General features: G+C 36.4%; 1 protein-coding gene across 2 annotated transcripts in view; it reads right to left on the reverse strand.

Annotated features, from left to right (window-relative positions):
- LOC114461337 (transmembrane protein 266-like) overlaps positions 1–16,786 on the reverse strand; it is a 63,567-nt gene that overhangs the window by 17,440 nt on the left and 29,341 nt on the right. Inside the window, exons 1-3 of one of the 2 annotated variants that reach the window (XM_028443353.1) lie at positions 10,333–10,423; positions 3,664–3,818; positions 478–551 (exon numbers count right to left, since the gene is read on the reverse strand). In XM_028443353.1, coding sequence (XP_028299154.1) covers positions 478–551; positions 3,664–3,818; positions 10,333–10,373 — 270 coding nt within the window. In that variant the 5' untranslated portion in view covers positions 10,374–10,423. Of the gene's footprint in view, positions 1–477; positions 552–3,663; positions 3,819–10,332; positions 10,424–16,786 lie in introns of those variants that run through there. The other variant, XM_028443352.1, reaches the window with a different exon arrangement.

Raw genomic sequence — 16,786 nt, forward strand, 5'->3', positions numbered from 1 at the left:
TAAGACACTTTTCATAAAACAGAGGCTAAACTTTTATTAGGACTAAATACAATTACAAGATTCATGTTCACAAGCCTGAAGAAAGATGGCCATCAGGATTCATCCAAACTGGACAATAATTGAAAGTAACGTCCTCTTCTAGTTCTCTAAGCATTGCTTCAGACTGGGCACAATGAAAATATTGGTTAAAGCAAAGAACAACAAGACAAAAAAGATGAATAGAATTATGGCTAATAGCAGTATTTATCCCAGATGTATTTATCCCTTGTCCTTGATTTTTATCATTATTATTATTGTTTCAAGTTTGTTTTTTGCACCAACTACCAAATCAAATTCCTTGTACTGTTTTAAACTATACATGGCAAATAAAAAACTTTCTGATTCTGATTCAGATAACAAACATAGAATGAGAAAGAGAGATTACTCATTCATTACTGGTTCAAATAAAGTTCTAATAGGATATTGAACATGTCTTACCTCTGAGAAGAAAAGAGAGAGGATGATAAGGCTGATCCAGTGGATAATACTGGCAAACTGGAACGCATTGGAAACTGTGGACAGCAAAAAACAAGAGAAAAGTTTGTCAACAATAAAACCATATGCACATTTTGCAGCGGTCTAAAGTTTTTATTACAGTTTTCCCAAATTAATTCAAACAAATACAATTCTTAATATAATGTACATAATGTACACATATTTTAAGTGCCATAAAACACAATGACTGTACAAAACATATTTTAATTCATTTGTTGTTTTTTTAAAAATACTATACTTTTTGGGTGAAATGGTCCCAAACTTTTGAGACTTTAGGTTGGTTCTTCTTCTGTTGCACATACCTTCTTCACAATGTAAATGTTGAGATGTAGCTGACCATTTTCAAGGATTTTATCACAAACCTTTCTGCAATGTTCTGTACAAATATAATGCCTATGATTTCCTTTTACCGATAGGTGGCCGTATGACTATCAATGACGTTTGGGTTAAACCATAACACATTTTTTGGCATACAAATTACATACAGAATACAAAGCTGCTATAATTAATTAGTATATCCTTAGCTCTACAAACTCTTCAAAGCCAGCAAAAGCTCATCGGTCCTACCTCCACAGTCACAGCTCAGAAGGGTTTGGTGAATTTAAAATGAGAAAGCAACAAAAGGCCTTACAGTTTTGATTATGTCTATTATTCATGTCATTGTCATAGTCAGCACATAAAAGTTTGCAACGAACAAAGCTAACATCATCTCAAATAGGATGAAATCTGGCAGTATAAACAGACTAATTTGTAGCTAGCCGACTAAATGAAATGTGCAGAGCATAATATTTAGCACTGTAATATAGGCTACATATATATAGTGACAGCCTATTTTTATTTTTATTTCATTATTTTGGATTATTATTATTACTCACCTTAGTTACAAATGCTGCTCACTGAGGAATCCTGCTGGTCAATATTTACGGGGTGTTTTTTTAGGATATTAGATCCACTTTAGCCGTTTTTAAAAGCCCTTTGTGCAGTCACTCAACCTATCCTGAGTTACCATGACCAGCTGTCATCATTGAGTCACAATTATGCAATAAAATAAATTAATTTATTTAATTGCAATAACAAAACATGCATTGCTGTCTTAAAAATATTGCACTTCTTGTAGTGTTGACCTTGACAGCATGTGCAGACAAAGGGGAAAAAAAAAACAAAAAACACTGAGCTGTTCTGACTACCTGTCAACATTGAGCTGTTCTGCAAAGCTGCATTTAAGACAACTTTTTGAAATAATTCATGAATGGTATCATTGCAGTCCAAACAAATCTGACGTTGCACACCCGTGAACCAAGCAGCAGCCATGTTGAAAGTCTCAGGCCAATCTGAGCATGATTCGCAGAGATATTTGAGGAAAACAAACACACACACACAGACAAACACAGATAGAAGTTCCTTGCTTTATAGATAGAAGACAGATAGACGTTACACACATTGTGGTTGGCACGAATCTGGAGATTAATTCTATTTTGTATTTGGTCCCCCCGGCAAGAATCTCAAACTCCGCTTATGAAACGTGATTATTATGTGCATGGATTTCCAAAATGAGTTTTAAAAAGTGTGTTGTGTGTTTTCTAAGCATCGAAGCAATATATACATTTTTTTTTTTTAATCATTCACATCAAAGGCCTTTCCTTTATCAACTACTTGTAGCCACTCCAAGCCGTGCTCCTCTAATCTTAATATGTGGCCTTTATTTGACTGGCAGAGAGTGAAGAACAAGATTACAATGGATCTAAAAGTGAGTGAAGTGGAGTCAGACTGAAGGATCATCACAGCTGGATGGAGGCCAGTAATCGATGGGGATGTGTGCCTGCTGCCACTGACAAGAGACTCTCTTCATTATCACCTCCTTCAATCACTGCCTATCACCACCGTTTACTGTCTGACTCCAGCAGCTCCTCCATGTGACAGGAGAGAGAGAGCCTGCAATCACAGCAGCATGTGTCCCTTTAAATGTATTGGAATTTGCAGTTGCAGTTTTCTGTTTTTAAATCAAATTCACGTGGCATAATTGTGTAAATATGAGGATATGTAATGTTGTTATCAGTCTATTTGACTGATATCTGGTGTTTGGAGCAGATCTGTAAATTTGTATTATTTACAATTTTTGCACTCTGTCAGTTTGCTGATTGTAATCAAATTCACAATTTAATTGCCATGTGTAAAGTAATCAGGATTGGGGTCAATTATAATTGTTATCACGTAATTGATAAATCATTACAATTATGGCGTGATTATAACTGTAATTGTCATTTTAAAAATGTGTTGCTGTCATAAATTGTAATTAAATTGTAATTGAATTCAGATAATTGACTAATTGTAATTGCCATGAAAATTCTATAGAAATTGTCAATAATAATTCAACGCGAAACTGGGGAACTATGTTACAGTTTTATGTACAGTTCTACACATACTGTATGTAGTTAACAAACATTAGAAAGTTTCATATCAAGTTTTCTTACATTTTACCATTTAAAAAAAATATAAATCTAGTAATATACTGACACAAAAAGGCTCAGACGCCCACATCATAAATATTAAAACCTATATTTTCATTGATTAAGAAGCCTAACAAGGTAACCAATAGATAGGAAAGAAATTAGATGATATATATTTGTTTTTAGTGTATTTTACAGCTGATTTGGGACCTGTTATCATTAGAGATGCTAACAGAAAGCTAACACAAGAGGAAGGTTCACTTTTATTAGGTTATTTATTTCACATTCAGAAATTGTGCTTAATTGTAATTGAACTTTAGTCATTAAGAATGTAATTGTAATTGACTTTCTGAGGATAAAAAATAATTTAATTGTAATTGAACATAGGTAATTGAAGACGTATATGTAGCTGAAAAATGTAATTGACCCCAACCCTGAAAATAATATAAGTGTAACGGGACCAGCAGAGTCCCCAGAGATTGAGTGAAATACTGGAAGAGGACACAGAGAAGTTTATATCCCTGCTGCTCAGATGGAGCTGCAGCTGTGCACGGTGCACCCTCAGGTGTTTGTGAAAGCCACACTGTGTATTAATAGAGAAGGTTATGCATGCTCAGCAAGCTTCTTCTTAGGAAAAAAAAAAGTTAAGTTTCACAGTAGGAAAAAAAAAGACATTATTTACACTGCAAGAGTTTGGTGTCAATGAGCAACTCCAAGGAGAGGAAAAGCACCACGAGGATGACACAGGCCACCAGGACACAGTTGAACCCAGCGCTGAGCAGACAGACCTGCCACAGAGCTACTCGACGGCCACAGCACGGCTTCAGCCAGTTGGACCTGAAGAGCAAAGACAGAAGGAGATCAGAACAATATTCAGTTAAATTAAATAAAATGATTTAAAGCTACTTTTATGTCACTTAATGTTAAACTTTGTGATGTTATGGTAATAATTTTTTGGATAAAGTTGAACAAGAAGATACAAAAAGACTCAAAATTATGATGCACTTGATACTTTAAATCACATGTGTCAAACTCAAGGCCCGGGGGCCAAATCCGGCCCTTCAGAGCATCTGATTCAGTCTGCAGGAGAAAGTGAAAATGACAGAGGAAACATGAATCATTGGGAAGATTACCAAATAATTCAATTGTAAATTGTTGTTGAAAGAACATCCTGTAATTTTTCTCACATTATTCCACAAAAATTGGTCAAAAAAAAAAAAAAAAGAAAAATCAAAGGTAATGAATGTTGAAATTGTTTGTTTTGCCGCCCAAAACGTGTGGCCCACTTGTGATTGAAATTGTTCATATTTGACGCCCCTGCTTTAAATGACTGTTTTTCAACCTTGACCCCATGTGGAGACGCATGGAATTTATATGGGGTCCCCTAAAGTGCTTTTAACATTTAACCATTCATTCATTCATACCTGTTTCCTGCCTTTTTTTAACTACTTTTAATCACTGTTTTTGCTATAGTTGTTTTAACTTATAAAGTGTCTTTGAGTGTCTTGAAAAGCATTTTTATATAAAAATGTATTACTATTATTATAATTTATTAGTAAAAACATAATGTTGAGATTTTTTAAATTATTATTTTTTCCTAAACTAAAACACCACAAGTAATCTTCAACAACTGTATTCTATACTTTCACTTTCTTAAATATATATCTACTATAAAAATATCTGAGCTGGCGCAACTTGAACACTAAACCGGGCTGCTCTGTATTTGTAACACAGAATAACAAACATGATCATAAAAGTAATTCCAGAAGAAAAAAATGTGGTTGCCAGACATTTGTGGTGTCAAGTGTTGGGAACCACTGCTTTAAATAACTTTTAAAAAAATCTTCTGCAACCGAAGCTCAGCGTCTGCGTGCTAACCTAAATAAGTGAAGTCCCTGACACAGCCAATAGAGGGTGTTAGTTTACACTCATAGAAGCTGATTTCTGATCAAACCAACCTGTGTTGGGTTGTGAAAACCAGAGCCACGTTGACTCAGAGGCAGCATTGATGCAGAGATGGACAGTGAAGCATTGTGAAGTAGGGACTGGACCATCACCATCAGCAGTGTGGATGGAATACTGATGTACTTCTTTATAGGAGGCAATGAAGTGAGTCCCTGTGGAAGCTGATTGCACATTTTGTCCAAGTACTGCCTTTAGAAATGTCCAAGTTTTTCATTTGTGATGATTTGATGAAGTCGATTTCCACACATTAAATCAGATATGTTACTTTTTACTACTTGGAAGAACGCCCAGAGTCTCATATGAACATAAGGAGGAGCTTTTAATTATTGTGAATTGCACTCTTCGGTCGGCTGTTTAAATCAAGTAGTGGTATATCAAGTTGAAAACAAACAAACTTGCACATATTTACATACAAATGGTTAAATTGTTCCCAATAATAGCCCAGCATCTCCTCCCAGCATCTCCCACTTTGACCCCTACAAAGCCTTACAGGTTTCGGACGTTCTGTGGTGTTATCAGACACACAGATATGTGCTCGGCTAATGTGATAAAGGCGTAGTCATGCTGGTTCTAATCACTTTCTTGGCGTTGTGCAGGGTGCCATAAGTGGATGAACTCCAGATGGTGATACAACAGAGTCCCAGTGAGAGCGTTGGGACACTGGGCATCATTTGATTACAGGCTGTGGCCTGTGTTCTTAGAACGTTGGGTGAATTTTAGCCTTAGGATACCGAAGATGGTAAGTAAGTAATAAAATATGCTAGTGCACATGCAATAGTCTCCCAGATTGATTTGTTAATAAAAAGTGATGCTACATGTTGGTTTTCTAACAATATGATAATAATAATACTAGTAATATTAGGATCTTGAAAATTCTGCTGGGTTGGATGAATGAAAAATGAAATTTGATCACATTTCAGGATTCATCCTAATATTAAAGGGGCAGTATTTCAAAAAAAAAAAAAAAACAATTTATAATGGTTTTGCTACAGTTATATACATCCCTTTAGTCTCATTCAGAGGGCCGAAGTTGAAAAAGTTCTGTTTCCTCCCTCATTATTCCACATTTTGTAAAAAGTCAGCTGCAAACGGGCGAGTTAGATTTTTCCCCACTAATGCGTCATAATGTGGAAACTCCTCCTCCTGACAATCCTGGCTCCTCCTACCCTAAATAAGAATGTGAGCTCCTCCCTTCTCAAACTATGTCACAGCTAAAACAAACATAGCGAAGGCAGGTTGATATTACAGTTAATATTACAGTTAATGTTTTTATGTTCAGTTGAAAAATAATCCATTGAGCAGCGTGAGCACTCACAATCAGTTTCATTTTTAGCAGCTGTTTCATTGCCTCGTATCACCTTTATTGTATGGTATGGTGGTGGTATGGTATGGTATGGTATGATATGGTATGGTATGGTATCATGACGCCGTTACTGATCATGAGTGCAAGTCTGATTTTCTAGAAGCCTTTTTTTAAAGGGGACATATCATGGTTTTAAATCCTTCCTTTTTACATATAAATCATACAGTTGTGGTCTATATAAAGCAGAACTGCAATGCTTGGTTCTGAATTCCTCATTATTATAGCTCCACGAGCCCCTTTTCTACCCCTTTTCTGATGTGCTTCTGAGAGCAACTCGTTTTGGTGCGGTCTCTTTAAATGCAAATGAGACACTTCATACCCCGCCCCCTCTTCAGGTGACACTCGGTTCAACTCCACCCTGCTCGGCCATTTTTGTAGTTTGATAGAAGAGATACGGCTATGTAGCGGCGCATAAACTTTTTATTCAGAGGTTATTTACAAAATGTCAACAACAGAAGACTTGTCCATCCAGCCTTACATGTTCCAGCCAGAGTCGGACCCAGCGGAGCGAGATGAAAATGAAAATGATGAACCTGCAGAACCCTAACAAGTGAGCTAACACAAGCACCGAGCTAACGCTAGCGCCAAGCTAACGTCACGAAATGCATTTTAATACAGTCTTTTCAAAGACAAAAACGGCAAAATGAAATGACTAATGAAAACTTTAGACTTAAATTAAATCACGTAGGCCATATCATCAAGGATCTAAAACGAGCACACAGCGCTAACATATGAAGTCTGAAGACGGTGCAACTGCTAATGCTAACAAAACAATGACAGGGACGTCTCATCACACTTTATAGCGTTATTTACAGCTTACCGAAGTGCTCTGTTTGCCGTCTCCAAAGATAGAAGGAATTGAACCCTCAATCAGACAAAGTCTTTCGGCAAATCCTTCTTTATACTGGCGGAGGTTGCAGAAGCAGTCATCCTTGAAGTGCTTTGCGCACACAAAAATGACCTTACCCACAGATGTGGGTACATTTCCGTGAAAAATAAAACTCAACCAGGCACTTTGAAAAGGTTCTGATGCTGGGAGACGGTGTAATGAAGCGTGTGGGTTACTACATCCAACAACCGAACATTTTGACTTATCCTCTCGTAATTTCGGCATCCTTAAGCTTGGACTACAAACTAAAAGAGACAAATAAAAATGGCGGATTGCTCGAAGTGTTGGGCCTGGAGTTGATGTACTAATTTGGCAGTTCCACTGCAAATACTGTGATGTAACAGTTCAAAAAATGTAATAGAGAATAGAAAAATTGAAACAGATTGAAAAATATGACCAAAACAGAATATAAAGATATCTACGGAGCACCTGAAGAGACTAATTTGATTTTGACCCAATGCGACGCAGCTGTTGGACAAAACAATGGACTATTGCTTTAAATTGACTATGTGGTCAGAAGAGGTGAGGAGGAGAAGAAGGCAACTGTTCATGATTTACTGCTGCTGTTGCTGCTGCTGTGATAAACACCTACACCTACTCATGCATATACATGAAGACCCAAAAAACAGCCTGTTTTTAGTAACCGTCTGAGAGTGACTTTTCAGTGAGCTAAGACTCCAGAAAACAGACGAGTTCGGGAAACTAAACCCCAAAAACATATAGAACAATTGAAGATGGGTGAAAAATAACATAATACTGGACCTTTAAGCTCAACTCAAAAGCCTCAATCTAGATACACATTGACTTAGAGCAGTGGTTCCCAAACTTTCCACAGTCCTGTACCCCTTCAGACATTTAAGATGAAGCCATGTGCCCCCTAGTCTTGCACACTTAAAAAACATAATAATGTAATGTCATATACAATGTAGCCCTACAGGAAAAACTGTCCCTGAATTTTACCTATCCTGTTAAGGGATTGTATATATTTCATATTTGCATTTCCTGAAGAAAATGCAAGTGAGGATGCAGGTGGTGGCCCGTCATTGAACACTGCATTAGCATTAGCCTACTGTTAGCATTACCCTGTTAGCATTACCCTAGAAATAGCTAGTATTGGCCTATCATTAGCATTAACTAGCATTACTTAACATAAGCATTAGCCTAGTATTAACATTAGCATTTACCAGCATTAGCATTAACCTAGCATTACCATTCACCTAGCATTACCATTAACCTAGCAATAGCATAGCATTAGCCTAGCATTAGCATAGCATTAGCCTAGCATTAGCATTAACCTAGCAATAGCATAGCATCAGCAATGTATTAGCATTAACATAGCACTAGCATTAGATCAACATTAACAATAGCATTAACATAGCACTAGCATTTGTTTATTGTCAGCGTTATCTAGCATTAACTTAGCATTAGCATTAGCCTAGCATTAATACTAGTACCCATTATGACAGTTTGCGTACCCTTGGGCGTACCCGTACCCCACTGTGGGAACCTAGGACTTAGAGACTGGATTTAGTGTACAAGTGTGTATTTTTACTACATGTCGGGCCAAAACTAGCCCAGCTCAGAGGGAAGCAGTCCCACACTGCTTTGTAACATATGCAGTATATTAATGAGTCCTATTAAAGCACCAGAACAGCAGTGGAGGATTGTCTCTTTGACCCAGTCGGCCATGACGCTCTAACAAAACCACCTGGCACATGTCATTGGTAGACAAGTGCTTTGAATGGACAAGACTATGTTGAAAGGTTTTTTTCTTATTTTTTATATTTCCTTGCTTTGTAGGTTTGGAATCAGAACAATTTATTTAGTTCTAAGACGATTAGTGAAAAAAAAAAAAAACAATCCTGCTTTTCTCATTGTTGATGCTACTGTTTTGTTTTCAGATAAATATAGATGTTAATTCTAGCCACTAATTTTTTTAGACTGAGTAGAAATAGGTAGGAGAACAAATGTGACAGATTAAATCAGGCTGAAATAATCAATAACACTAAGTAGAGCGTGACGCTGTTACAGTGGCTGTCAGGACTGCAGGAACCTGATGGTCTCATTAGATAAACTCTCACTGCGGTGGACTGAAAGAATTACAAAATAATTCATTCCCTTTTAGTCAAACAAACAACTATCAGACTAAGAAGACATCATTTCACCCCATCGGTTACCTTTCAAACCACTTCCTTTGCTCTGTCATGTTGTAGTTTACAGTTCTAAGTCTGTTTAAAGCACCGCAGCTGAGTGCAGATGTTAAAGCTAGCTTAGGAAAGTTCAAATGTTAAAGATATTTCTGTGTTTTTAATTTGCAAAGTTAAAAAAAATTGTCTTGGGTAGCCCTGTGAGCTTATTACTATAACTGGATAAACATTTTATCAATTCCCACCAGAATCATTTGATGTATCGTGGATAGACACTGATTTTTTTTCCAAGCTTGAAAGTGGACCACACAAAAATAGTACTCACGAATTAATTTTTATTTTTACCCAAACTGATGACGTTTTTATAGGTTTTTTAGACCATGGTCTCTATTTTTAGTCAATAAGCAGCTTTGAATGTGTGACGCCAACTATTCCTGGATGGAAAGTGCGACAGTGGAAGCTGAAGTTAAATGAGATCATTCAAACACTTTTTCTGTTGCATACTTGAGTTAAAAATGTTTCACTAATTTAACAGGGGCCAATGGTTGATATCATTAGCCAGGAATTATAAAATCATCACACAGTTACTCTGAGAGGTATATAAAAAAAAACAAAAAAACAAATAGTAATCACTTTAAAGAGGTTAGCAAGCTTCTTTTTTTTTTTTCAAGATTAAAGTGTACAGTAACATGAAGAAAGCAAACGTTAGCATTAAATTACTATAAATAATTGACAATTGACTTATTCTACATCAGCCCAACAAAGCTCAATGTCATTATCCAAATGTGATTAACAGAATAACACAAGATATTTTTGTTTAAAAATCTGCACAACACGGTGTAAAACAACATACAGTAATGCTGTGTACTAGTCTTACTGTACCTGTACCCAATGCTACAATGGGAGTAAATAGAGGTTGTTGTTGTTTCGGGTTTTTCTTTTTTTGCTCTCCACATAATTTGCTTGACCAGAAAACAACATTCTCACCATTTTCCTTTTAAATGTGTGCCCTCTGTTCCGTACAGCATTAACCAATATCTGCAGTTGTTATGTATGAACGCTCTTCATATCTCCTGCGGCAGCAGAGAGAAGTCTAAATAAGTGAGTGACCAAAGAGCAGATACAAAAATAGCTTCAAAGTTGGGCATCATTTGACGTGATGCATACACTATGAGAGAAATGTCTGGTTATACTGAGCCCGCAGCTAAAGCACTGTGTGAGAGGCTCCTTGTGTGCACAGCACAACCAACAAGGGCAACTGGTGTTTAGCCAGTTTAGCTAGGACTCATTTCTATGTGACAAGGGGACAGAAAGGTCAGTGTGAGTGGAGTTTCTGCATTAGATGTGCTTAGTATTCTGCATGCGTGCTCACTATGTGTGCATCAGATCCAGCTTTATTCAGTAAAGTGTAACAGAATACACAGATGGGAGGAAATCAGGAGTTTTGATGCTTATTAAAGAAGTATCAAACAAAACTCTACAATATTTTAACTTCACTGTTGAAATATTTGTAATTTGAAGTTTGTTTTTTGTTTTTTTGATTTTTGACGGGAATAAAATAACATGCGCAGAGGCGTCTTGATTAAAGCCAACAGTCCTGTGCAAAACTATGGGGTACCATTAAATTTGGGCAACTAATAATTTCTGATAGTTTTGATTGACTATTTGATCTGACAAATAAGATTTGAACAACAAAAAATTTACTACATTGAATTTACTACATCTTCTACATGAATTCATATAAGCAAATTGTAGTTCTATTATTATTATTATTATTATTATTATTATACAATTTCAATTGCTGTCAATAAACATTAACATGAGGACCGCTGTGACCGTCGGTATCTAAAGTTTTGACGTCAATGTTAAATGAAACAACACACTGTAAATCCGTGGTTCCCAACCTTTTCCAGGTCAGACCCCATTTTTATATCACAAGTTTCTTGTGACCCCAGAGACATTTTTTTCTCATTTTTATTTTTATTTCATTTTTTTTAACATATTTGTTATTCTCTGTTACAAATACAGAGTAGCCAGAATTAGTGGGCAAAGTGACAAGATATTTTTATACTGCATTTTATTTTAACTGGATTTATATTTGAGATGTATTTTGAATAGGTGAAGTATAGAATACATTTGTTTGAGATTGTGTGTAGCAGAATAATGATTAAATAGTTAAATATATATCTATATATTCAAATTTAATCAGTATTTTTTTAGTAATTACTAGATATTTCAGGTAACACCAGATGACCCCACACTATTCACACGATCCCAAGGTTGAAAAACACTGTGAATAGTGCAAAGTTTTATTTTAAATCATTGATTCATTGTTTGTTTAGAATATGAAAAGTAAAATTGCAAAAAAAAAAAAAAAGTAAAGAAAAACTAAAAAAATATTAATAAATAATTGTATCTTTTTTAATTTTTTATCTTAAAACAAAATGTTGTCATCTTAATGGTCGCTTCTCACTCACTGCCAGTCTGCTTTTTGAGGAATATCATGTATGGACAATGACATATGAGGGGGCTTCAGCGTGTTACAACACCCTCACATTAACAAAAAGATAACTTTTAAAAAACATTTTAACATTGGTTCGTGGGTTACACTGTAAATATACTTAAATCCTATACGTTCCACCCAAACTAACAAACTCCTCATTGCAGCAGCCATGACCTTTACAACTGGATATAGAAGGTGAATAATTGGATGTTGCTCCAAATGGCAGAAGTATACATTTATTTTTCCTTTTTAAAAAATGTCATATTTTCTTGTTTGAGGTCTCAAAAACTGTTTGGAAAAAACTGTTTAAGGTATGGCTAGATAGGAGAGTTAACAACGTGTTTATACTAAAAACCTTTTAAAGAAGAAGAATTGGCCATTACAGTACATGTGTGGAGGCACCAGACGCAGCCAATTTATGTTACACCCATTAATCCTCAAGACTAACAAAGTCATCTCTGAGGCAAACAATGACGTTTTAGCATAGATTCCACAGTGGGCACGAGGCCATAACTGTGGCTGATGAATTGAGAAGGCAGGAGATAACAGGAGACCACTTCCTGTGCTCTCTAATTAAATAAGGCCAAACTGATTCACCTGGGTGGAAGATTCCAGAGAACATGGTATTCTAAAATACTTCAACATTTATTTAACCTTTCTACCTCCTTCTAACAAAGCCTATAAATACAGGCTAAAAGTGAAGTGTAATAAAAATATTGGATGCACTAACATGCAGAATAGTGGTCTCAAAATGAAAGCACGTGACATAGTGATCATTGACTTAAATCATTTTTATCTCAACTGAGGTAATGTTTTCACCGTCGTTTGTCTGTCCATCCGTCTGTCTGCTAATGTACATGTTTTTGAGCAGGATGTCTCAAAAAGTTCTAAATGGATTTGAAGGGTACCTGTAGTGAAAATGTGTTGCTAATAAACACAATGTGTGCACCTTTATATAAAAAACACATTAAAAGGACTTTTTAGAACTTTTTTATACCGTCGGGGCATCTAGTATGGAGAGTTGCCATTTTGGTCAGGATATGACGCACGTTCATTGATTCCTGTTGGTTATTGCTAGGCAACAGTGTTCTGTCGGTCTACGGTTTCTGAACAATGGCGGAGTGTTAAGCTTATGGTTGCTATAACAACAAGAGAAAAACCCCACAAAAACATTTCTTCTACATCTCTAAGCCAAATAACTTCACTAAGTCAGAGGATCTGTGGGCTAAGCTAATGGGCAAAGCTAATGGGCTAAGCTAATGGGCACAAATCCAAAGTTACGTCTGAAAGCAAATGCGGTCGAAACAGAATTTCATTCACCAAAAAATTGCTGAGCTGGTAGACAATGTCAAAAGGAAACACATGTTTGATTTTGGAGATGATCCAGAAGGTTCTGTAGATACACCACCTTGGCAGAGGTTTGCGCTCTCTTTAGGTTAGTGCTCTTGTTGATTTAAGTTTTCACCTCCTAAAAATTGATTCCATTCTTTAATTTATTTGATATACATGTAGTAGGTGAACACACTGTCCACTTTGTTAGGTAAAGTGTGTTAGTACTAGATATAGCCCTTCTGCCTTGACCCAAGCTTAAAGAGTAACTAAACCCAAAAACCACCATTTTCTGCTGAAAACAAATGTATTTGGGTATGAAGTAGTGCTCTTGATTGAGTCTTGTCTAACTCTTTTGCTATTGGCTGAGAATAGTGGTTGGTGACATTTTGGTGGCGTCTCACATCACTAACCACCATTGCTGGCCCCGCCCCTTCTATAAAAACTAGCATCTATCTACTCTGCAAACATTAGTCAATATGTTGGATTGAGAGAATTGTGAATAGAGAGATGTAGTGAGTAGGTAGTTAGCACAGCATAGATTGTTCTTTGGAGATTTTATAGCATAGACTTGTTGTGTTTTAACTGCCCATAATTAAATCATTTTTTTAAATGTCCTGCAAAAACCTAAAGCTTTAGATTTAGGTTTTTTAAGATTTAAATAAAGTGCTGGAAACCTTATTTCATGGTGTTTATAGAACCTTTTTGAACTGTAGCATAGCAAAGTTTCATCTTCATTATATTACAGCATGATTTTGTGTGTCAAATATTATATCATTCAGAAGCTTGGTGTAAATGTCAGCAGCAGTCTTCTTAACTATATGTGTGTCTGCACAAATGAATCCAGTTTCTGGAATGTGATTGGCTGATTGGCTTTTTTTGGAATCGAAAGCTTGAAAAGTCGTACCTAATTGTGACTGAATAAAGTCTGTGTCTCAAATTCTACATCAAAGTGTGAAGCTTGATAGACATTTACCTTACATCTGATGATGTGTTGATGATTCACCCGTGCCAATGGACCAGCACTTTACAAAAACCAACAATTGGACTCTTGGCCTAAAGCTGGTGGGTGGCAGAGGGTATAGCAGGGCTTGTTTTCCCCTTCCCCCACCTCTTGTTTGATCCAGATTTGGATCAACCATCTGGTGTTGGTACCAAACCAGTGACTCTTTACACATTTTGGACCAGCAGTATCACTGACATATGCTCCTGTCTTCATCACAGGGGTGGGAGGTGGCATCAATCCTATGCTCAGGTGTGCATTTCTAATTGCAGTCCAGCTTTCAGAGAGGTCCACTGTGTCAGTCTGGATACCTCCAGTTATTTCATTATTTTCACAGTATTTAAGTCCAAGAATCTGTGTCAGCATGAAAGCTGATTTTATCTACGGTTGTCCTTCATCAGATCTTTTCTCACATCAGACGTCTTGGCATGGAGCTGGTATCAACTCAACTCAACTCAACTCAACTTTATTTATATAGCGCAAATTACAACAAAGTCATCTCAGTGATCTTTAACAAAATATAAAGTCCATAGTAAGAAAAAGAACCCAACAAGATCCACATGAACAAGCATTTAGCGACAGTGGGAAGAAAAAACTCCCCCTCCCCGACCACTCTCACGGGGAATATGGTGATTACCATAACTGATAGGGCTGGCTTCATTTAGAGCAACAAAATCTTCATTTTTAAGCCAAGTCTCAGTGAGGCATAATGAACCTAGTTGATGGTCAGTTATAAGATCACTCACTAAGAGGGATTTAGACGAAAGCAATCTGATATTTAATAGTCCACATTTAATAGTTTTTTCATTGCTTTGTGTTCTGTTCGTAGTTTTAATGATTTTTTTTTGTTAACTTTTCTATTGTGGGCTTTAGTTTGTATTGCATGTTGCTCTGTACTGTTGAGCACAATGTTTATGGGGTATATGTGCTCTGTGCTTTGAGTAAAGGGCTCATCTATGGAAGCGTTTGTTGTATCTGCTGTGTGGAGTTGTGAATCACAGACTGTGGATGAATTTTTAGCAATGGTGCTCTCTGTAAATTTGGGTGGACGCTGTCTTTTTTTAATAGATCAGCACGTCAAAGTTATCATTAAATGTGAAATTATGGAGTTTGTAGCAGGATTGTGAGAAGTTGTGCTGCTGTATTAGGCGGTTCTCTTGCACATCACAGTCCCACTCTGATACTTTACCTTAATGTGTGATACTTGTTTTGTAATCTTTTGTAAGCAGTTGAAATGCTGTATTTACCTACAGAAGCGCTTTCTCCTCATGTACTTGAATAATGTTCACAGGAATTTGCCCGTACCGTACAATTTTGCAATTTGGATTTTGAGTTTTATTACATTTTCTCTAAGAAAAAAAGGCTTTTGTATGATTTTTGTTAAGGTAAGTACATTAAGGTGCTACTATTTTTGTTGACTTGCTCAAAAATGACCAAATAGTAACACAAATAAAAGCACGACTAGTAGGGGGGTAAGTTGACGGTCAAGAAGGTGCTAAACAGAAGCCTATGCCACATTGGTCCTCCCAGTATTTTCCCTAGACAGGAAGATGGATGGGCCAAACTGTAATAATAACTACACTCCACTTACCATCGTGCCAAAACCGCTAACACAGCAACTGCCCCCTGATGCTAGATACAACAACCGCCTCCCACAATGTCACCTGATACTCTGCTAGACAATGATGTGATAAAATGCTTGAAACTTTCTTACCCATCACCACTGAAGGCAGTGGCCTCGAGGAGAATGCACGTACCATTTAGGTCAGTGTTGGAGTCATTTGTAATTGTAATTGCGTAATTGGTAATTAATTACAATGATGACATAATTATAATTGTATTCGTCATTGGAAAGATCTTTTGCTGTTGTAATCGTAATTGTAATTGAGTTCAGTACATTGACTTTGTAATTGTAATTGGCATGGAAATTCTATAAAAACTGGAATTTACAACTCAATTAAACACAAACCTGGGCAACCATGTTAGAGTTCTATGGCTTACACACAATGTACACAGTTAAAAATTATTAACATATGTTAAATATCACGTTTACCTGTCAGGTTTCTTGAGGATCATTTTACCATTAAAATTTCTAAATCGAGGGATATAGTGACAAATTATCAACGATAAGGAAGCCTAACAAGGTAACCAAGAGAAGAAAAACAAATTACATGATAGATAATGTTTTTAGTGTATTTCACAGCTGATGTAAGACATCATCATAAGAGATGCTAACAGAAAGCTAACATAAAAGGAAGGTCAAGTTTTTATTTATTTCACGCTCAGTAATTGTGATTAATTGTAATTGAGGATAGGAATTGGAAAAAATGACGGTCAGCCTGATCAAAATCGAGTTGTAATTGAACATGGATAATTGAAGACATAATTGCAATTTTAAAATGTAATTGATCCCAACCCTGGGTTAAGTCCATCTGAGCTAAATAAGCTTCAAAAGAGTTGCTGTCAGAGGTGGACTGGGACAAAAATCAGCCCTGGCATTGAGTGTATAGACCAGCTCACTGCATTATCAGTGACACCGTGTTATTTAGTCAGTGAACTCAACATGTGGCTCTTTTTTTGTTTATTTGAGCAATTCACATTCATAT

Source organism: Gouania willdenowi, chromosome 3, assembly GCF_900634775.1.
Source record: "Gouania willdenowi chromosome 3, fGouWil2.1, whole genome shotgun sequence".
NCBI lineage: Eukaryota > Metazoa > Chordata > Actinopteri > Blenniiformes > Gobiesocidae > Gouania > Gouania willdenowi.